General features: G+C 49.4%; 1 protein-coding gene across 2 annotated transcripts in view; it reads right to left on the minus strand.

Annotated features, from left to right (window-relative positions):
* The window catches only part of PDK2 (pyruvate dehydrogenase kinase 2), a 42,855-nt gene extending 21,970 nt beyond the window's left edge, over positions 1–20,885 (minus strand). The window contains exons 1-2 of one of the 2 annotated variants that reach the window (XM_015413680.1): positions 20,655–20,885; positions 5,269–5,410 (exon numbers count right to left, since the gene is read on the minus strand). In XM_015413680.1, coding sequence (XP_015269166.1) covers positions 5,269–5,410; positions 20,655–20,775 — 263 coding nt within the window. In that variant the 5' untranslated portion in view covers positions 20,776–20,885. The remainder of the gene's footprint in view (positions 1–5,268; positions 5,411–20,654) is intronic. The other variant, XM_015413679.1, reaches the window with a different exon arrangement.
* Between the last annotated feature and the right edge of the window lie 1,971 nt (positions 20,886–22,856).

The following is a 22,856-nucleotide window of genomic DNA, read 5'->3' on the forward strand; positions in this document are numbered from 1 at the left end:
GCTGGCTCTTCGGCTTGGAAACGGAGATGAGCACCGCAACCCTAGAGTCAGACTCGACTGGCTTTCGAGCAAGGGAACCTTTACCTTTACAGCTTCTATATTTTTGGTTACCTTCTGAGATCTGACAAGACTGGGCTAGTCTGGGCCATCTGGCTCAGGGCAGTAATCAGTAAGTGGGGTACAAAGACACACAGGCATATTTGCAGCCCTTGACGGGAAGGCCCGCGAACGCTCCAACTCATCACAGGTTTGCTGGGCAGAAAGAGCCGAGCGTCCGAAGCATCGGCCAAGGCGGCAGGACGGGAAGTGCGGCTGCAGGCAAAGAGTTAAACGGGCCAGCCCCGTCCTGCAGCAGAAGCGGCCTGGTAGGGAAATGGCCTGATTCCAAAGCCTGCTTGGGGAAAGGGGCAGGTGGGGCGGGGAGGGGGAGAGGAAGAAAGTGGGCTTTGCAACAATTAACTTGGCTCTCTGCACCGGTGAGCGGGGCGGCAGGGCGGCCTGGCAATGCACAGCGTGAGTTTCCTATGCCAGGTTGCTCAGCAACTGCAAAAGGATGGGGGGGGGAGAGGCAGGGAATCTGGAGCGAGACAAACAAACCGGCCATCACATGCTTGCTGGAAATGGAGCAAAGGTCAGGCCGCTGACACATTCGGGGCACCACGCTCTCAGAAAGGGCTGCCTGCAATTTTTCCTCCCTCCCCCTTTAGTGATTTCTTTCAGTGACCTTGAACTAGCTTCTCCCCCCCCCTGCTGTCAAGTCACAGCCAGTCGCAGCCAACTTATACCCACCCCCTGTAGGGTTGCCAGCCTCCAGGCGGTGGCTGGAGATCTCCCTGAACTGCAACTGGTCTCCAGACGGCAGAGAAGAGTTCCCCTGGAGAAAATGGCTGTTTTGGACGGTGGAGTTAATTACTTATCGTACGGCAGTGTGTGAGGTGTAGCCGGGAGATCCTAAGACGGTCTGGCAGACAGAGGCACCAGCTCTTTTAGCATTATGCACCACTAGGTGGCGAGCTAGAGTCGCTTTTAAGGCAGAAGACGTTTCGGAGGTGGTTTGCCATTGCCTGCCTCTGCGTCAGGACCCTGGTATTCCTTGGAGGTCGCCCTTCCAAATACTAGCCAGGGCTGACCCTGTTCAGCTTAGCTTCCAAGGTCTGACGGGATCGGGTTAGCCTGGGCGATACAGGTCGGAGAAGGTGGACTGTATGACTTTATACCCTGCTGGGGTTCCTCCCCTCCCCAAACCCCACCCTCCTCAGGCCTCACCCCAAATCTTCAGGTATTTCCCAAACCAGAGCTGGCAACCCAACCACCAGTGTTCCCTCTAAGCTGAGTTAGTGTGAGCTAGCTCACAGTTTTTTAGCCTCCGGCTCACACATTTGTGTCTTAGCTCCGGAAGGAGGGCTCCAGAGCAAACTAATGTAGGCAGCAGCCAAATCACTTGCTCACGACTTTTATGCCAGCAGCTCACAAAGTAGAACTTTTGCTCACGAGATTCCACAGCTTAGAGGGAGCGTTGCCGACCACCCCATAGGGCTTTCAAGGCAAGAGACATTCAGAGGCCGTTTGCCCTTGCCTGCCGTTGGCGGCCCGGGGGTGCCTTGGGGGGGGGGGGTCTCCCATCCAGGCACTAACCGGGGCTGACCCTGCTTAGCTTCCCAGATCTGACTACCCTGAACTCTCCGGCTGAGGGCTGGAACAGGCTGGAGGCCCTTTAAGGACTCACAGCTATTCCAACAGAAGGTTTCCTGAATCAGAGCTTCCTTTGCCAGGGACACAATGCAGGAAACCTTCACACTGCCGGGTGACTGCTAACAGAACCCAGGAAGGAGGAAGACCCGGGAATCCACAATCCTCTCTCCTCCAGACTCAGACAAACGAATCATTCACGCCTTGCACCTTTCCGCCCCCTACCCGCCAAATCACCCTTCGGGAAGGAGACCCTAGTCAGAGAAAGGGAGCATCTGCTTGGCATGCAGAAGGGCTCAAGTTCAGTCCCCTCCATCGCCAGTTAAAAGGGCCAGGCCGTGGGCGATGACGTGAACGACTCTGCCCCGAGAACCTTCATGGCTGCTGCAGGTCAGAGTAGGCAATGCTGACTTTCAGGGACCACTGGTCTGACTCAGCGTGAAGCAGATTCACTTTATCGTCATCAGGCAGTGTGTGTCGTATAGCCAGAAGATCCTGTCTGGCTGCCACAAGTTCTAGCTCTTTCAGGCTTAACAGGGCTCTTTTTGTAGAAATAGCCCAGCAGGAACTCATTAGCATAATAGGCCACACCCAACACCAGAAACTCATTAGCATATTAGGCCACACCCCTGCCAGCACAGCTCATTAGCACATTAGGATGCACCCCCATGTTACCAGAAGTGTGGTTATCCAGCCACACCCACCTTTTGCTTGTTATTCTGTTTACCTTGTTTGTTGTCAAAACCCAGAGCTTTTTTGGTACCAGGAACTCCTTTGCATGTTAGGCCACACACCCCTAATGTAGCCAATCCTAATGAATTTCTGCTGTTGGGTGTGGCCTATTATGCTAATGAGTTCCCGCTGGGCGTGGTCAACTTGGGAGCCAGCCGGAACTCCGTTCCTGTGCGTTCCTGCCCAAAAATAGCCCTGTCAGCACCACTATGTGGTGAGCTAGACTTGCTTTTAAGGCAAGAGACATTTCAGAGGCAGTTTGCCATTGTCTGGCTCTGTGATGCAGCCCTGGTATCCCTTGGAGGTCACCCATCAAATACTAACCAGGGCTGGCCCTGCTTAGCTTTTGAGAACTGAAGAGATTGGGCCCGCCTGGGCTATCCACATATTGATTAGTTTAGGGGAGGGGCCATGGCACAGTGGGAGAATGTCCACTTTGCACGCTGAAGGTCCCAGGTTGAATCCTGGGCATCAGGTGTTAAAAGGCAGCTGTCCTGGGTGGTTGCAGTCACTGACTTCTGCCTGAAGAGCCCACCTGCCAATCAGAGAAAACAACACAGAGCAGTCGCCTGACTCGGTAGAAGGCATATAACTTGTGACTCTGACACACACCAGGCCCTTTGAAAGTAGAGGCAGCTGTCTGCAGCCTCTCTGAAGCCATGAAAGGGGTGTTGGTGTCAGAGAGCAGATGGTTCCGGCAATGAGGGAAGACTCCCTTGTCCAAGGCAGCAGCAGCAGCAGCAGCAGCAGTAGTTTAGGAGGGAACGGCTTAAGGCTGCACTATGACGTTTGGATGGCTCCACACCAAACCCAGCTGAATCTGGAATTGCCACGATTTCCTCATCCCATTTTCTTGGACCTCCAGTCTTCTGATGACATTGCAGCCAAACCTCCGGACTATGTTCTGCGCTTCCGTCTTTTTAAAAGGCCTAACTTGTAGTTATTATTCTTTTTCTCTACTGAAAACACACCTGCAAAGCAACAGTCCTGTGTGGACAATCAGAGCACAAGTGAAGACTCCCGGGTTATTATGCTTTGAAAACAGCCTCTTTAACTAACCAGACTGGAAGGAAAAGGATTATTTTACTGTTTTCTCCACGCTGGCTGAATAAAGTGGCAGGGTTTAAGATCTAGTTTGCTGAAGCTTTATAGCAAGCCAAGTCCCTGACTCTTCCCCATTTTTAAGTGATCGTTACTTCTTGCATGCTTTCACTATGACTTTTTAAAAAGAGCATTTACATTGGCTTGCTGTTATTTTTTTTTTAAAAAACACCCTGTACTTAAATTCCTTCCCCCCAAAAAGCTGACGATTAAACATTTATCCATCAGCACCCAGAGACAATGGGTGAGCCCCAAGAACACAATGAATTAACCTGAGAACAAGGGGGCACACAGAAGTGCCTGATACTGAATCGGACCACTGGTCCATCAAGGTCAGTATTGTCCACTCAGACTGGCTTTGAGTCTCTCTTGGGTCTCAGGGAGAGATCTTTCCCATCACCTTTCTCCTGGTCCTTTTAGATGGAGATGCTGAAGACTGAACTTGGGACCTTCTGTGTGCAAAGCAGATGCTCTCTCTGCCACTGAGCTATGCACCCTCGGAACAGATACAGACAGGGACTTGCAGGGAGAAGCAGGACCTTTGCTGAAGAGAGGCAACAGTTGTGTAGTGGTTAGAGCATCAGACCAGGATCTGGAGACCTGGATTCAAAGCCCTACTATGAAGCTTGCTGGATGACCTCAGGCCAGTCATTCCCTCTCTCGCTCTCTCAGCCTAAAATCGGAGTCCTACATCTCATGAGCAGCAGAAGTGATGGCAAACCTGCACTTAGGGTAGCCAGCTCCAGGTTGGGAAATACCTGGAGACTTTAGGGGTGGAGTCTGAGGAGGGCGGGGTTTGGAGAAGGGAGGGACACGAATGCCATGCAGCCTCCCTTCCAAAGCGGCCATTTCCTCCAGGTGAACTGATCTCTCTTGCCTGGAGTTCAGTCGTAAGACTCGTAACCCCAGGATTTCTCCAGCCACCACCTGGAGGTCAACAATCCTACCTGTACCCCTTCAGGCAGAAGGTGAGGACTGAATGCCCCTCCTTGAAGAAATTCCCCATGCACAGGAAAAGCAGCATTTCAGGGAACTGCCTAGCCACTTCCCAGATGTGCCTATTTTCTACTGGCAGCTCGATTTTTCTGTTCTTCTAGCCTGGCAGGCCTCACCTGCAGTAATTCAAATCATACACAGTTTTGCCCCCACATCGGCAGTTTGTGAGACCCACGTCTAAAACGTTCCCTCTCAAAAGCAGAGAGAGGGATGACCTCAAGCAGGGGTGTCAAACATAAGGCCCATGGGCCAGAACTGGCCGGTCCAGGGCTCTTAACCGGCCCGCGAGCAACTGGTATGTATGGAAATGTAAGGTGCTCCCCCTTTTATGGTATCCCTTGCAAAAAACCTAGCCTTGCATATGATTAATTACATTTATTGGGGCTTTTATGGGATCCCAGCTAAATCAATTGTTTTCACTGCAAGCAATCAATTGCTTTTGTTTGTATTTTGTGTAAAAAATAATATTGTTGCCTGTATCTCTAGTACCTGGCATTACATTTTATGGCACATGTGGCCCGGCCCGACAAAATGACATTTATGTCAGATCTGGCCCTCGTCACAAACGAGTTCAACACCTTTAACCTAAAGGACCTTTGTGAGTTCCTACCCACTCCAGAATTCCAAGGAACTGAACTTGATTGTACATATTTCCAGAATCGGAAAGCGAAATGGTGGCTCAGTCTCCTGCGGTTCTTACAGCATGCCGACAGGACCGGGGGGGGGGGGGGGAGCAAGGCAGGAACCCACCAGCTCTGCACCAGCTGAACGGAGGGGGTGCTCAGCACACGGTCCGGGAGGAGATTGATTTCCTTCATGATGTTGGCCAGCCGGACAGGGAGCTCTTGGCGCAGGAACGTGAAGGAGGTTTTCTCGCATGCATTGCTGGATCCTACGGAACAAGGAACACTGTTAACGGATCTTGCCTACACCAAGGAAAATCACACTCAAGAGGATGGGGCACACCTGTTCCAATATCAAGACAGGAAGGTGACATCAGGTTATTCTTAGTATGTTTACTTACTTCATTTGCATCTCATTTTTCTCCCCAACAGTGGGGGGGAAAATCGGTTATAACATTTCCCCTTCTCCATTTCATCTGCACAACAACCCTGAGCGGTAGGTGGAGAGGGTGTCACTGGCTCAACAGGTCACCCAGCGAGCCTTTATGGCAGAGTGGGGATTTGAACCTGGGTCTTATCTGACATACTAAGAACAACACGCTACCATACACAATCCCTCCCCCATTCTTCCTACAACCCCACCCGCCTTCCTCATATCAGCATATCTCAGGACCTTTAAAAGGCTAGCCTTGCAATATCTAGTCCTGCCCTGGTAATTAAGAATGGCTCAAAGTCACTCCAGCGTATTACAGCGAACATCTCCTTAATGGGTTATTTGAAATATTTGTGTACCATCTTTCAGACTGGCTGAGTACTGGAGGTAAGGTTAAGCTTCGGGTGACCCCGATCACGGCTATTGTGAACTCTGACTTTGAAGAAGAAGAAGAGTCAGTTTTATACCCTGCCTTTCACTACCCGAAGGAGTCGCTGAGCAGCTTATAATTGCCTTGCCTTCCCCTCCCCACAAGAGATACCTTCTGGAGCTGAGAGAGCTCTGAGAGAACTAGGACTGACCCAAGGTCACCCAGCTGGCTTCATGTGGAGGAGGAGTGGGGAATAGTTCTCCAGATTAGAGCCTGCTGTTCTTAACCACTACACCAAGCTGGCTCTCACTTTAATGAGTTTAACTCCAAAATACCTTAATTAGAGTGCGAAGTCAGATACTATCCCATTAAGATTCAATCACGATAATGGTTTGCTTCCACGCTACAGGTGTTAACTACAGGTTTTAACTTAGGGAGTCTAACAAGATCGCATTGCCACCAGTGCAGAGTGAGGCCAAGTCTTATTTTCAGCCGTGGCATACCAGAGCTTGAACCTCAGAACCTGCTTGGAATGACAAGGATCAGCTGTGTAAAATCAGAGCCAACAAGTGCCTGTCCGAGCACACGGCAGCTCCTGCACTGGGTTGGCACAGGTAGGCCTCACCCCACCCGACATTAGCTTATGGGGTCCACAGGCAGGAGCACAGAGGTCTACTCCTAGAAATTAACCACCAAACCAGAATCAGGCATCGCTGAATGCCATTCAAGTAAGCCAGAAAACACACCAGACAGCACCGCCCTGCACTGAAAAAGCCTGACTTCCTTTCAGAGCCATCAACAGCAGCTCTCGTGTCCTGGTCCTACTAGGACAGCCCAACAAAGCATTTCTAGCTTTCCCCACCTGCAGAAGGCCAGCAAGAGGGAACACAGGCCACTCCAGAAACCAGCATGGCCCAACCACCACCTGGCCCTCCATCAGCAACTAGCTCCTCTGCGGAAGAGGGAAGAGACTGACATAGCTGGACCACTGGTCCGGTCCAGCAGGATACCTCTTATGTTCTTTTCTTCCCTAGGGCAGAGAACAAAAATGAAACCAAGACTCAAATGCCCGTAAGCCTAACCAAAAGAGACTTTAAGCAGGAAAACAACTACAACTGCCCATAAAATCAAAGCGGCACATTAACCTTAACGCTTTCTTAGAAGCGCTGAGGAATGGTGGTGAACGTCAATAGAAAACTTGCTCCATGATTTGCCTCCCCACCCCAACCCAAAGAGAGGATGCTCCCATCTGTCCCAATCTCATAGATTCAGCACACTAAAGACCTTGATATCCGTAGGCTGAGTCAGAAAGATGGAACTCTGCTTCGGACCAGAGAGGGCCAGTGTAGTGTAACGGTTAAGAGTGTTGGACTAGGAGCTGGGAAACTTAGGTTCGACACCGCACTCGTGCCACGGAAGCTCACTGGGTGACCTTGAGACAGTCATACTCTCAGCCCAGCCTACCTCACAGGGTTGTTGTGAGACAAAATGGAGACAAGAATGATGTAAACCGCTCTGGGTCCTCACTGGGGAGAAAGGTGGCCTATAAACGAAGTAAACAAATAAATAAGATTGCACTGTCACTTTCCCAAGCTTCTTCTAGAAGGCCAAACCATAAATGCCTTTAGAACCCCAACCTAGCCCGCGTAATTGAGATTCTCTAAACCAGAGTGCCGAACACATTTGTTATGACGGCTGGATCTGACATAAATATCACTTTGTCAGGCTGGGCCATGCCTGCCATAACACTTAATGCCAGATACTGGAGATATAAACTGTATAAAGGACAGCGCCTTGTAAGCGCCGAGTAACCTCACTGCAAGGCCCCCGTGGGCTGGGAGAGGGTGCAGAGGAAAACCCACGCGGGCGGACTGGAGATCCAGCGGTGCAGCACTGGGCAGAGGCTCCCACGCCGCTTGACTGCTGCAGATGAGGTTGTTCCGCCACGCTGAAGTCACAAACAAAGTGGCTCCAGCCACTCCCCTCCCCAAGCAGTCTCCTGTTCTCTCCCTCGCACCAGCTGTTTGCGGGCGGCATAAGAGCCCTGGATGGGCTGGTTCTGGCCCCCGGGCCTTAAGCTCGACACCCCTGCTCTAAACTGCAACTATTCAACAGATGGCATTGTACAGAGAGGAGGGGGCTGAGAGCACGAACATCATTCGCTCCAGCTGATTCATCTGAGGTCTTACTTTGTGGGGTTGCATGCTCACCCATTCTCTCACACACCTTTGCCTGTCTTCTTCATCCAATGAATGAAGGGTCTCGTCTACACACGCTCAGGCCACACAAACATGACTCATTGCTGATTTCAGTATGTGTCACGTCAACACACCAAATGGGACAGCCACTGGGGGACACAAAGTCAGTTTGCATTCCGGACAGCAAGCTGCTAGACCTCAAAAAAGAAAAGAAATTGATTATGGAACGTTTTATTTTAACATGATGAATAAAATATTTTAAGACAAGGTGTTCAAATATTTTCCAAATCATTTCTAAAATATATATATATGGTATCAGATTGATCTAATTTCTGTGCACTGAGGACAAGCAAGCTGTAGGTTACAAACTGAACTCTCCAATGCAAGAACAAGATGCATTTCTTCCTTTAGGAGGTGCTATTGTCAGAAGACAATAAAAAGGTTTCAGTTTTGTTTTTGCATGTGGGTGGGTATTCTGTTTGTAATAATTGTTTGGATACACTTATTTTTAATATGCTAGTTGTGATAATTTCATGCCAAGTAAAAATGTCCATAGTCATATTTTATGTTCCTAAAGTAACAGAATGACTTTCAATCTAGAAAAGACAAAAAAAATTGCTAATGTAGCATTTTTCAATTTTTCTGAAAATTTCCGTTTCCCCCCCAAAAAAACCGGGAAAAAACTGGGGTTTTTTCCAAGCTTCAAAATTTCTGGAAATTTTACATCTCTACCCATGGGTTAACAACCCAAACAAAAACAATAATGGGGATTCCTGGCCAGAACCGGGAATCTCTGCATCCCATAGACACCCCCCCCCCATCATGGCTGCCACCATTCCATCGTCCCCATCCAGTTCCCACTGGGGGCAGGGTTTCTGCGATGTACCCTCTCTCGTTGTAATACACTGAATGCTGCCCTTCACATCATGAAAGAGAATTCAGAGGAGCTGCAACTTTACCGGATGGCAGCAAACAGAGATACTTAATTCCTCACATACAAATTAAGGCCCACTTGCGGAACCTGTTTTCAACAGTCAGGGCTCAGCTTCGGAATATGAGAACTGCTGTTCAATTGGGTTTTTCAAATTTCAAAAGTTGTCCTGCTCATTTTACAAATCCCTTTGCAAAAAATGAAAAGAAACCCTACTCAAATGCAGCTGAAAGGAACTGGAGGGGGGGGAATCACAAAGCCGATTTAACCCCCCAAGATGCCAAGATGGGAGGGGGGGTGTTGTTCTCTCCATGTCACTCCACCGCTTCTTTCCTGACAAATCCCTGCCCATTCCTGTGTGGCAGCTCCAGTCTTCCTAGCAAGGGCTATCAGCAGCAGTACCCCCTGTTTCCCGGGGCAGATTTTCTTGTTAAACTTCTTGTTATAACATCCAGCCAGACAAAAGAGTCCTGGAAAACGTGACAGCTTGCATGCCGCTGTGTGTCATTCGGTTGGCATTATGTGGCTTGTCCCCAGTTGTTGGTTTTTTTTAAATATTCTGCCCAATCTCGGCTCAGACTTTTTAGCCCCCTGCCTCTGCGGTGGCTCAAGTGGTTAAGACGCTGAACTGCAGGCTGTGGAAGGTCAGTAGTTCAGCAGTTCAAGACCCGGGTGCCGCAAGACAGGGTGAGCTCCTGTCTCTAGTTCCAGCTCCTGCCAACCTAGCAGTTCGAAAGCAAGAAATTGCAAGTAGATAAATAGGGACCACTTCGGTGGGAAGGTAACAGCGTTCCGTGCGGCTTGGTGTTTAGTCATGCCGGCCACATGACCACGGAAACGTCTTCGGACAGCGCTGGCTCTTCGGCTTTGAAACGGAGATGAGCACCACAACCCTAGAGTCAAATTTGACTGGCTTTCGAGCAAGGGAACGTTTACCTTTACCTTTACCTCTGAAAACAGCCACCTGTGCAGCAAGGCTGCAAAACAGAGTTATTCTGGAGAGCTTTGGGGGCAGCCGGAGCTTTAACATGGGGGGGAAACTGTGATTTTTTAAAAAAATTCACTTCATTTATATTTCACCTTTCTCCTCAACAGGTACCCAAAGTGGCTTACGCTGTTCTTGCCTCTTCCATTATATCCTCACAAAACAGGTGAGGATGCAAGTATGTGACTGGCCCAAGGTCACCCAGCCAGCTCCACCAGGAGACTTTGGGGGTGGAGCCTGAGGAGGACGGAGTTTCGGGAAGGGAGGGATTTCAATGGGGTATAATGCCATATAGAGTCCACCTCCCAAAGCACCCATTTTCTCCAGGCGAATTGTCGTTGTCTGGAAATCAGTTCTAACAGTGGGAGATCCCCAGCTACCACCTGGAGGTTGGCTAAGCCAAAGGAGCGCATGGGAAAGTTTGTGTAAACCAAAAACAAGACACACCGTGCTCACTTACATCACAATTTCTCTATTGTATGTAATAGACTTCGAGTACAGCTTAACTAAACATATAGATACTTGTACATCCAATGCATAACTCTCTTGGGTATATAACTCTCTTTGGTATATAACAGACTATTTCAAACACATGAATACAACTGAGCAGAACTTATGGAACTTTTTCCTCTGAAGACGGCTCGTGGCTTGACTTCAGGTATGCCTGCAAGTTCTTAGAGAATCAAAACTCAGCAGGCTGATGCGTTTCGAAAATTTTCTTTATCAAAGCCAGTATGAAAACTACAACTCTTTAGAAGAACACAGGCTGTGTCAGTTTTGGATTTGCTGAGTCTGGGGACTTAACTTGAATGTAGATGTAAATATATTCATATGATATCATTATGTTTGTAGCTTTCATACTGGCTTCGACAAGGAAAATTTTCGAAATGCGTCAGCCAGCTGAAATGTGATTCCAGAAGAACTTGCAGCCATACCTGGAGTCAAGCCACGAGGCATCTTTGGATGAAAAAATTCCACAAGTTCTGCTCAGTTGTATTTATGTGTTTGAAATAGTCTGTTATATACCCAAGAGAGTTATGCATTGGATGTTCAAGTATCTATATGTTTAGTTAAGCTACAAAGGTAAAGGTTCCCTTGCTCGAAAGCCAGTCGAGTCCGACTCTAGGGTTGCGGTGCTCATCTCTGTTTCAAAGCCGAAGAGACAGCGCTGTCCGAAGACGTTTCCGTGGTCATGTGGCCGGCATGACACTCCAAGTCCATTACATAACAATAGAGAAATTGTGATGTGAGTTAGCACGGTGTGTCTGATTTTTGGTTTATACCACCTGGAGGTTGGCAACCCTCCCACCAAGCCTCCATGGCAGAATGGGAATTTGAATCTGGGTCTCTCCAGGTCCTATTCTGACACTCTTGACTACATACTGGCTCTCTGTTTACTGCTTGTAAAAAGGTAAAAGGTAAAGGTTCCCTTGCTCGAAAGCCAGTCGAGTCCGACTCTAGGGTTGCGGTGCTCATCTCCGTTTCAAAGTCGCAGAGCCAGCGCTGTCCGAAGACGTTTCCGTGGTCATGTGGCCGGCATGACTAAACACCAAGGCGCACGGAATGCTGTTACCTTCCCACCGAAGTGGTACCTATTTATCTACTTGCAATTTCTTGCTTTCTAACTGCTAGGTTGGCAGGAGCTGGAACTAGAGATGGGAGCTCACTCCGTCATGCGGCACAGTCGGGTCTCGAACTGCTGAACTACCGACCTTCCACAGCCTGCAGTTCAGCGTCTTAACCACTTGAGCCACCGCAGCTCCTTGTAAACAGTATCAAAACTAGGTTTGGGATGACAGCCCTAGGAGGATGGCGGATAAATATGTAAATAAATAAATCAGGCAAAACGGAAGTGATAACCAACAGGAATTGAACAGCATCTTGAAAACTAACTTTTTAAAAATTCCCGATCTTTTATGGACTATGGCCCACTGCGACCAGAGGCCAAGCAGTATATTTCTGCACCAAGCAGAACCAAACCGAATGAGCAAAATGGTCTAGTAGGCCACTGCTACTGAAGACAGCATGGGAATAAATGATAGTATCTGGAAGAAAACAAGTTGGCAGGCACCCAAAGGTGAGAACAATCTCAGCTGAGGGGACACAGGCCATCTGGGTAAAAGGGGTGAAAGTCAGAGAGGGAAGGAGAAGTACAGCCAGCAAGTACAGCCAGCAAGAAGCAGCAGACTGGACCGCACACAGTTATCTCACACCCAGGGCCAGAATTTGGTGTAGTGGTTAAGAGCAGCGGACTCCAATCTGGAGAATCAGGTTTGATTTCCCACTCCTCTGCAAACAGCTGCTGGGTGATCTTGGGTCAGTCACAGTTTTCTCAGAGCTGTTCTCTCAAGAGCAGTTCCCTCAGAGCTCTCTCTGCCCCACCTACCTCACAGGGTGTCTGTTGTGGGGAGAGGAAGGGAAGGAGATTGTAAACTGCTCTGAGACACATAAGGCAAGCTGGGTGACCTTGGGTCAGTCACAGTCCTCTCACAGCTGTTCTCTCAAGGGCAGTTCTTGAAAGAGCTCTCTCAGTCCCACCTACCTCACAGGGTGTCTTGTTGTGGCGCGAGGAAGGGAAGGGGATTGTAAGCCGCTTTGAAACATAAGGCCTGCTGGGTGACCTTGGGCCAGTCAAAGTTCTCTCAGAGCTCTCTCAGCCCCACCTACCTCACAGGGTGTCTGTTGTGAGGAGAGGAAGGGAAAGGAGACTGTAAGCCGCTCTGAGACTCCGAGTGAAAGGAGGGGTATAAATCCAATCTCTTCTTCATGAAGACTACAGATGTATTGTGGCAGAAGTTTGGTGAGGGCTAGAGCTTGTGCTACCATAAATCTGTCCCGTCTTTCCATCCCTGCAAGATTCCATTCTGGTTTGCCGCCACAGACTAACAACGGCTACCCCTCTGTCAGCGAGCTGTAGGAGACCGCGGCAGCGATTTAAGCACAACCTTCCACCCCTAACTTTCCACCAAAGACAGACGTGCAAAGATTGAGAGGCAGAGAGGCCACCTGAGCCGTGCAAGCGGCCACTACAAGGGATCAGAAACACAAACTCACACTCTATTGTGGGTTTCCGTGCGTCACCCACACCAGGCAAAGATCCCACTGCTTTATATAGCACCGCTGTTTTGAGAGATCATTGGACACGGCTGTCACGTTCTGGATAAAACACTGCAGGGGGGGGGATCGGGGGGATCTGTCATCCCTGAGATTCCAGATCCTCCCAGCCCCCCCCCAGCTGTCCTTCACAAGCTCAAAAGGACACCTTGCACTCCCTCCTCCCGACACAACAGCGTAAACAGGACAACACTTCATTTTCTGAGCATCCCCCCCCCCCCGCTTCTGCAAGCGGAGTTTAAAACCTGCTTCTCTTTTGACGGCCTCCTTTCCAGAATTCCAAAAAGCGTGGGTATTAAGCCTGGGTCAACAGAGAGCAAAAACTGACTATAATGTGACTAAGAGAAGTTGTCCTCTGTTAAGACCAGCAGCAGATTCTAGGCACCCAGACATACAGAGGACACTGCACACTGTCACGTAAAGCTCTGGCTAATTTACCAGCACAGAGAGGAACATACAGCAGAAATAACCGAATTCTGTGCATGCAGCCATTGTGCAAACTGGGTTCTGCGGACAGATCCGCTGTACTACAAGTCAAGTGACTGGGGAGGGGGTGGAATGGAGTGCACACCAATTCCCTAACCCACAGATATTTATCACACAGTTGTTAGTGTGTTAGAATAAGACACGTGAGAGCTGGGTTCAAATCCCCACTCCACCACAAAGTTAGCTGGATGGCCCTGGAGCCAGTCTCACTTTCAGCCTGACCCACCTCGCAGGGCTGTTGTGAGAGCAGAAAGAAGAAAAGAGAACCATGGACGGTGCCCTCCGCTCCCTGGAGGAAGAGTGGACTAAAGCTGTGGTGGAGTGGTTAAGAGTGGCGGACTCTAATCTGGAGAACTAGGTTTGATTCCCCACTCCTCCACATGCAGCCTGTTGGGTGACCTTGGGCCAGTCACCGTTCTCTCAGAACTCTCTCAGACTCACCTGCCTCACAAGGTGTCTGTTGTGCAGAGAGGAAGAGAAGGCAATTGTAAGCCACTCTGAGACACATGAGGCCTGCTGGGTGACCTTGGGCCAGTCACAGTTCTCAGAACTCTCTTAGCCCTACCTCACAGGGTGCCTGTTGTGGGGAGAGGAAAGGAAGGCGATTGTAAGCTGCTTTGAGACTCCTTCAAGTAGAGAAGGGCAAGGTGTAAAACCAACTACTCTTCTTCTAAATACATATTACACATAAGAACATAAGAACATAAGAGACGCCAATGTTGGATCAGGCCAAAGGCCCATCCAGTCCAACACTCTGTGTCACACAGTGGCCAGAAATACCAGTGCCATCAGGAGGTCCAGCAGTGGGGCCAGGACATTAGAAGCCCTCCCACTGTTGACCCCCCCCCCAAGCACCAAGAAGACAGAGCATCACTTGCCCCAGAGCCCCTAGCTATACCTTGTGGCTAATAGCCACTGATGGACCTCTGCTCCATATGCTTATCTAATTCCCTTTTGAAGCCGTCCATGCTTGTAGCACCCACCACTTCCTGTGGCAGTGAATTCCATGTGTTAATCACTCTTTGGGTGAAGAAGTACTTCCTTTTATCCGTTCTAACCCGACCGCTCTGCAGTTTCATGGAGTGCCCACGAGTTCTTGTATTGTGAGAAAGGGAGAAAAGTACCTCTTTCTTTACCTGCTCTTTCCCATGCATAATCTTATAAACCTCGATCATGTCACCCCTCAGTCGTCTTTTCTCCAAGCTAAAGAGCCCTAAGCGCTTTAACCTTTCCTCATAGGGAAAGTGTTCCAACCCTTTTATCATTCGAGTTGCCCTTTTCTGCACTTTTTCCAAAGCTATAATATCCTTTTTAAGGTGTGGTGCCCAGAACTGCACACAGTATTCCAAATGAGGTCTCACCATTGATTTATATAGGGGCATTATTATATTGGCTGATCTGTTTTCAATACCCTTCCTAATAATCCCCAGCATAGCATTGGCCTTCTTTATTGCAGTCACACACTGTCTCGACATTTTCAGTGAGTTATCCACTACAACTCCAAGATCTCTCTCTTGCTCAGTCTCTGCCAGTTCAGACCCCATCAATGTGTATTTATATTTAGGATTTTTGGCTCCAATGTGCATCACCTTGCACTTGGCCACATTGAACCCCATTTGCCATGTTGACGCCCACTCGCCCATCCTTGACAGATCCCCTTGGAGTGCCTCACAATCCTCACTGGTTTTCACCACCCTGAACAACTTTGTATCATCCGCAAATTTAGCCACTTCACTGCTTACTCCCATCTCCAAATCATTAATGAACAAGTTAAAAAGCAGTGGACCAAGTACTGATCCCTGTGGTACCCCACTGCTTACCACCCTCCACTGAGAAAATTGCCCACCTACACTCACTCTCTGTTTTCTATGAACTAGCCAGTTTTTGATCCATAAAAGGACTTGTCCTTCTATCCCATGATTTTTGAGCTTACTTAGGAGCCTTTGATGAGGAACTTTATCAAAAGCTTTCTGGAAGTCAAGGTAAATAATATCTATTGGATCCCCCTTGTCCACATGTTTGTTCACCCCCTCAAAGAACACTAACAGGTTAGTGAGACAAGATCTTCCCTTACAGAAACCGTGCTGAGTCTGCCTCAATAGGTTTTGTTCATCTATGTGCCTACTAATTCTTTCCTTAATAATGGTTTCCACCAATTTACCCGGTATCGACGTCAGACTGACTGGCCTGTAATTTCCCGGATCTCCTCTGGAACCCTTTTTAAAGATGGGAGTGACATTAGCTACCTTCCAATCCTCAGGAATGGAGGCAGATTTTAAGGAAAGATTACATATCTTTGTCAGGAGATCTACAAGTTCACATTTGAGTTCTTTCAGAACTCTCGGATGTATGCCATCTGGGCCTGGTGATTTACCATCTTGACATTCTCGTGTCTGTCTCCCTTAAACTGGTGTACTGTGAATTTTGTATGAACAGAGACTAAAGCATACCCTTACCTAGCTCTCACAGGTCTCAGAATCACGAGCACAGGTGAGCAGGAGTGGGTTTGACTGGTAAGTATTACTGAATCAAGCAACTGTTGGGAAACTGGACTATATTGGACAGGACAGACCACTGGTATGGCACAATTCCGTTTGGGGATTGCACATTTACGTGGAATGTGAGGTGTCATTATTTACAGAAGAACGTTGGGTAACTTCTGGACTTTGGGTGTATCAATACATCACTGGATATTTGGGTCATTCCGGCACATCCCCGACATGACTGCTCTATCCAAACATAAAAACACATTGCTAACATCTAACACTGCGTGGATGCAGCCGTAGGTAAGCCAAAAGATCACACAGCTGCTAAAAGGAGGAGGAGGGATGGGCTGAAGAGGAAGACATTTGATCAATGGCACAGGCAACGGGAAAGAGAGCAGGGTAACTGCTGTGTGGAGATCTGGAGGGGGGGGGTGGAACTCTTCCTGGGGATATTTCCCAGGGAAGGCAGGTATTTGCCAGCATGCAGATGGGCATAACTCTTGTCTTTGCGCCAGGGGTCATTTCGTAGAAAAAGAGGTGCAGGAGCGCATTAGCATAACGTATTAGCATATGCCCCACCCCCTGACATCACCAGAAGTGTGTCAGAAGGCCACACCCACCGCTCAGGCTCCACTGGACTGTTTTGAATTGCTAGCTATGGGGGGAAGGGGAATGCGCAGATCTACCCTCAGAGGAGGGAGAACTTGTACCTGAATAAAACTTGGTCTTAAAGGTGCCACTGGACTGTTCTGGATTGCTAGCTATGGGGGGGAGGGGAACGTGCAGATCTGCCCTCACAGAGGAGGGAGAGCTTGTACCTGAAAGTGGGCGGGGCGCCTCTGCAACTTACCTGGCTGCTTTTTGCTCCTCGTGGCCCGACTAAGGGCTGCTGGGAGCAGGGGGCAGGGTGTGTTGCATGTGCCCGCTCCCTGGGCTCCTTACTGCCGGATCTCCGCTCCTGTGTGCTCCCACAGGAAATGACCCCTGCTTTGCGCCCTGATCTTCCTCCAGGGTGCTCAGGAGAGCATACACAGACCATGGCAGGGGCTGGCAGAATGAGTTGAGGGAAGCCAACTGGCCCGGGCCCCGAATGAGTTCCACAGCTCAGCAGGGGCTTGAGGCCGGTGCTCCCCGAGCTCACACCAAGACTACTGCCCCAGCTCCACTCTGGCTCCGTTACAAAAAATGGGAGATCTGTGGCATTTCTTTATATATTTATACTCTGCTTTTCTCTCCCTCCCCCCTCCGTGGGGACCCAAAGCAGAAGACATTCTTTTCCCCACCTCCATTTCCGCCTCAGGACCACCACCCGTTAAGGTATGTTAGGCCAAGGGAGAATGACAGGCCCAGGATCATCCAGCCAGTTTCCATGGCAGAGCACCAACCTGGATGGCCCAGGCTAGCCCGATCTCGTCAGATCTCGGAAGCTAAGTAGGGTCGGGCCCTGGCTAATATTTGGATGGGCCACTTCCAAGGAATACCAGGGTCATGATCCAGAGGCAGGTAATGGCAAACCACCTCTGAAACATCATTTGCCTCAAAAAGAAGTCTAGCTCGCCACCTAGTGGTGCATAACGCTAAAAGAGCTAAAACTTGCGGTTGCCAGGCGATCTTAGGATCACCTGGCTACACTGCACCCAATGCCATACAATCATTAATTAATTATTAATTCCATGGCAGGGGGGGCTCCAAACCTGTATCTACCAGATCTGAGTCCAACACTGTAACTGCTACACCACTTAGCTGGGAGCTGAGATGTGTCTGCATGAGGGGGAGCCACACAACCACCAAGGACCGCACCAAATACCTTCCTACCAATCAACCTAAGAAGCACCATTAAGGAAATCTTAAGTGGTGCGCGGAGAGGCATGCATATGTGTGTGTGTATTTAGCTCCATGGATGGGAAAGAAGAGGCAATTGGCTGAGACTGCAAAATGTTCCTCCACACATCAAATTGTGGAATGTTGCTCCACCCATCAAAAAGGAAAGGCTGCTCAGAGAGACAGGTTAAGATGCCTTTCCTTCACATAAGTAAAGGTTCCCTTGCTTGAAAGCCAGTCGAATCCAACTCTAGGGTTGCGGTGCTCATTTCCGTTTCAAAGCCAAAGACATTTCCATGGTCATGTGGTCAGCATGACTAAACACCAAGGCGCACGGAGTGCTCTTACCTTCCCACCAAAGTGGTACCTATTTATCTACTTGCAATTTCTTGCTTTCGAACTGCTAGGTTGGCAGGAGCTGGAACTAGAGAGGGGAGCTCACTCCATCATGCGGCACACTCGGGTCTCGAACTGCTGAACTACCAACCTTCCACAGCCTGCAGTTCAGCGTCTTAACCACTTGAGCCACCGCAGCTTCACATATCAGCCCACAAAAGAAGGGGGTAGATGGCAAAGAACAGCCAGCAGGTGAAGCCTGTAGTCAACATGCCCTGTTTGTAAACCTCCATGTAGTGGCTATATGATTGTTGGAAACAGTATTACGAGCTATACAGCGCCCTGGTCTCAATCCAGCAAAGTGACTTTTGTGCTCTTATGCAGATAGGACAAGACGAAGTGGTGGCTATCTTGCTGGATTACATACAAGACTATTCACTACGATGTTGCAAACAAGAGGCTGGTTTAGGACGCCTAGAAGCCATCCAGGCTGCACAACCGAGGGAGTCTGAAGGGAGGTTATAGCCTGGGGTAGGAACACAATTGCTGCTTTACAGAGAGTTGTGCTGGGACCACGGTAGCAACATGTGTGCAAACGACACAGGCTACCTTCTGCACCATGCTGTATATCTTGGCAATACAGCAACCATTTGCGACTGGATTGTCTTGAACACACAGGAGAATCCTGTCGCAGTTACTCTAGTGCAGCGCTTCCCAGCCTTTTTGGTACGGTGACCCACAAGTTTAAATTTACTTGGTATGGCGATGCATCCCAGGCTGGCCCAAGGTGTTTTGGGGCCCCCAGGGCAATTGTGGCCTTGATATCCATCTAGTTCAGCAACTCGTTTTCTACAACGGCTAACCAAACGTTTTTGAGAAGCCAACAAGCATCACACATTCTGCCCCCTGCCCCCTGAATCCTAATGGGCATTCTGACATAGTCTTCACCTATGAGGCTCTGCTCCAGTCTTTGACCACTCTCTCCTTCTCCGTCACTCCTTCTAATTTCCCGGAAGATTATAAGAAGCTCACTATAGTAACCCTCGGGACTAGTGTTCCCTCTAAGTTGAGTTAGTGTGAGCTAGCTCACAGTTTTTTAGCCTCTGGCTCACACATTTTTGTCTTAGCTCAGGAAGGATGGCTCCAGAGCAAACTAATTCATGCAGTAGCCAAATTGCTGGCTCACAACTTTAATGCCAGCAGCTCACAGAGTAGAATTTTTGCTCACAGGACTCCATAACTTAGAGGGAACATTGCTCAGGACATGTTTTATTTGATCAATGTGTATATGCAGTGTGTGTGTGGGGGGGGGGGAGAGCAACAGATGCATGACCTGGAAGATACTGTTTCCAGGGTCACATCTTGCTTCCCCAAATACAAAAGAGCAATGGAAAGGGCAGAGATGGCCATTAGGGAGTGCTGGCCCATGACCCACTTGCCGATGCTTCATGACCTACTTTTGGGCCCCATGTCTGACCCACAGGTTGGGAAACAGCACTCTAGGGCAATGTCAGCCTGTGCAGCCAATAGAGTGGAGATTTTACAGACGGTAAAAGACTATGGTTGGGGGGGCATCCGCGGGGGTGTGTGAACCAGCTTCATTAGACCTACGCCAGATAATGAGAGAGATCGCTCCCCCCCCCCCCTAGGCCCAAATCTAATTAAGTTGGTCCTGGTTCACCCAAACACATACCCCAACATAACCAAACGTTCATGTCTACTCAGATGCATGTCCCAGAGTATGCAGTGGAACTTACTACTGGGTATTTTAAAAACCTGTATGTTGGTCCATAGCGCACGCACACAAAATCCTAAATTCAAAGCCTAGCAGTGTATTTTTCCCACCAAAAGGCCACCGGGCTGTGTTTCCTTTAAGATCTTAAAAGGCAATTGCAGGGCCATTCTTTTCCGGACCTTCTAAGCTTACAGCCCGCACTCTCAGACTTCCTTCCCAGCAGACATGCAGAGGGCAAATCAGTGCACCTGGTTAGCCAGCGGGGTGCAGCGCCTGGACTAAGACCTCGGAAGACCAGGTTCGAATCCCCACTCAACCAGGGACAGTTGGCTTGGGTGACCTTGAGCAGGTCAGACTGTCGCACCTCAACCTACCTCACGGGGCTGTTGTTGGGGGAAGGAGGAAACCACACCGGAGAGGGGGTGACTGTACTAAACAAGCGAACCAAAAACGGACCTTTTCAGGTTTTCCCTGCTACCCTACAACCTCCCCCCCCCCCCCCCCCCCCCCACCAACAGGGATTTTCCAGCTTGGAGTTGGAAACCCTACAAAATGAATGGTGAGAACACTTCCCAAGTAACACCCCCCACCCACCCCCAAATCCTCCCTCCTACCCACCGAAGTCGAGGAACTGCTTCATGGAGAGCGGCGACGGCGAGAACTTGCTGAAGTGCTCAATGTACTTGGGCGCCCCGGCCAGCGCCGACTGGCCCTTCCAGAGGCACCGCAAGAGACGCATCGCGGTGCCGTCCCCGACCGACCAGCCGGCCGCACCGCTCTGCTCCCCTGACCCTCCGCTCCTACCGGGACCCCCGCCGGTGGTCGAGGCCGGACAGGACTGACGGCGGCGCTGGCAACACCGGGACCCCCCTTCTCTCAAAGGTACCGCCCCCTTGCCAGCTTCTGGGCCAATCCTCGGCAGGGCACGCCCACTCTGATGCCAGCGACCCAATCGCTGCTTTAAAAACAAGGCATCGGTGACCAATGGGAACGGACTTGCACCACGTGGCAAGGGGCGGGATGGAGGAAGAAAGTAAGTGCCAATCGCGTCTCGGGACGCCTACTTTAACTCCCGCGGTGCCTGGGAGTTTGTTGTGAGCGGCCACTGGAATGCTGTTGCTTGTTTAGCTGCAGGTAGTTCTGGAATTATTATTATTATTATTATTATTATTATTATTATTATTATTATTATTATTATTATTATTCACAGACATTTGACTGGTAGATGGTGTTCTGCAGTTCGAGATCAAGTCAAGTTTTGGGGAGCTGCAGAGGTATTTTCGCAGATCTCTTGCTGTTCCAAGCCACACTGTCTTCTGGAGCTGAGCTGGTGTTCTTTATTCATTGCCCAAAACGTCCAGGTGTTTCCTGAGGCTTCTAGGCACTGCTCCAAGGGCTGCAATGACAACTGGTACAATGGTCACCTTCTTCTCCCAGAGGTGCGCTGACTCTATTCGTAGGTATTGGTATTTTATGGGCAGGCGGCCTTGATTGCTGCTTACATAGGAACAGAGAGCTGGAAGGGATCCCCAAGGATCATCTAGTTCAACCCCTTGCACAATGCACGAAATTCACAAACACCCCTCCACCCCAGTGACCCTGCTCTGTGTTCAGAGTGTTGGCATTGTTGTTAACACAAATGTCTAACTTGCCTTTCCCCCAAAACGGTACTCAAGGTAGTTTAAAAGTAAAAATAGCTTTATAAGGACTAATAATTTTTTATTATTATTTCACACAGCTCTTCATCTAGGGTGTCCAGGTTAGTCCAACATTTGCAGATCTTGGAAGCTAAGCAGGGTCTGGTACTTGGATGGGAGACCACCAGTCTGTAGTTGCTAGGCAGAGGTCCCTACCACATGGCAGGGAAAACAACGGTCGAACTGTGGCTAATTCGAGCCGCATCAAAGTTGACACGCCATGGCAGGATCTCACGGATCCCCCCAGCTGCGGCGCCGTCGCTCCCCGGCATGATCAGATGCTGGGGAGAAAGTGATGGTGCGAAGGGGAGCCTGGCGAACTGCGCATGCTTACACATGCGCAGTTCGTCCAGGAGCCGGGGATGCGCCGGCGCAAGGACGTGCCGGCCAAGGACGCGCCGGCGATCCCATGGCCTCACTTGCTGCGGCCCAATCAAAAGAACCACCCAGGTAGGTGGTTCTTTTTTGGTGCGCTGTAAGGGCGGGATGGGACGGATCGGAGACGGTAGCACGACGTTCCCCAGATGTTGCTGTGGGATTGCGCCCGTTTGCTCCGGCCCTGATCCGTCCTTCTCCCGGCCCAAACGGCTCGTATGAACAGGGCCAGAGTTAGGCAATAGCAAACCACTGCTTCTTGCCTTGGACACCCTGTGGTGTCGCCATAAATTGACGGTGCTTCGCACAGAGTATTTATTTTTATTTATTTATTTGTTTGGACTTGTATCCCGCCCTCCCTGCAAGCAGGCTCAGAGCGGGTTCCATCAGCATTAGTACAATATATAATACAATTAAAACAACTGTAAAACAACAAATTAAAACAGCATGTACTCATGTATTATAAAATATACATCATATTGCTATTTATCACTTAGTTATCATATAATATTTGTTGTTGTTATAAAATGTTCACGGTTTTTAGTTTTAAAAAATAATGCCAAAATGGGATACGTGCATTAATTGATTAATTCAGGCATAAATCAATTATCTCTAAAAGCAACTTAAGAATGCTTGAAACCTTGCTGGATTCATAGGCCTCTTTTCCTTTTTTCCTTCATTTTCTTAAGTTGGGAGCCCTTACTTGGATAGCCCAGGCTAACCCTATTTCATCAGATCTCAGAAACTA

The sequence above is a fragment of the Gekko japonicus genome, unplaced genomic scaffold, assembly GCF_001447785.1.
Source record: "Gekko japonicus isolate JY-2015 unplaced genomic scaffold, Gekko_japonicus_V1.1 scaffold544, whole genome shotgun sequence".
Taxonomy (NCBI): Eukaryota; Metazoa; Chordata; class Lepidosauria; order Squamata; family Gekkonidae; genus Gekko; species Gekko japonicus.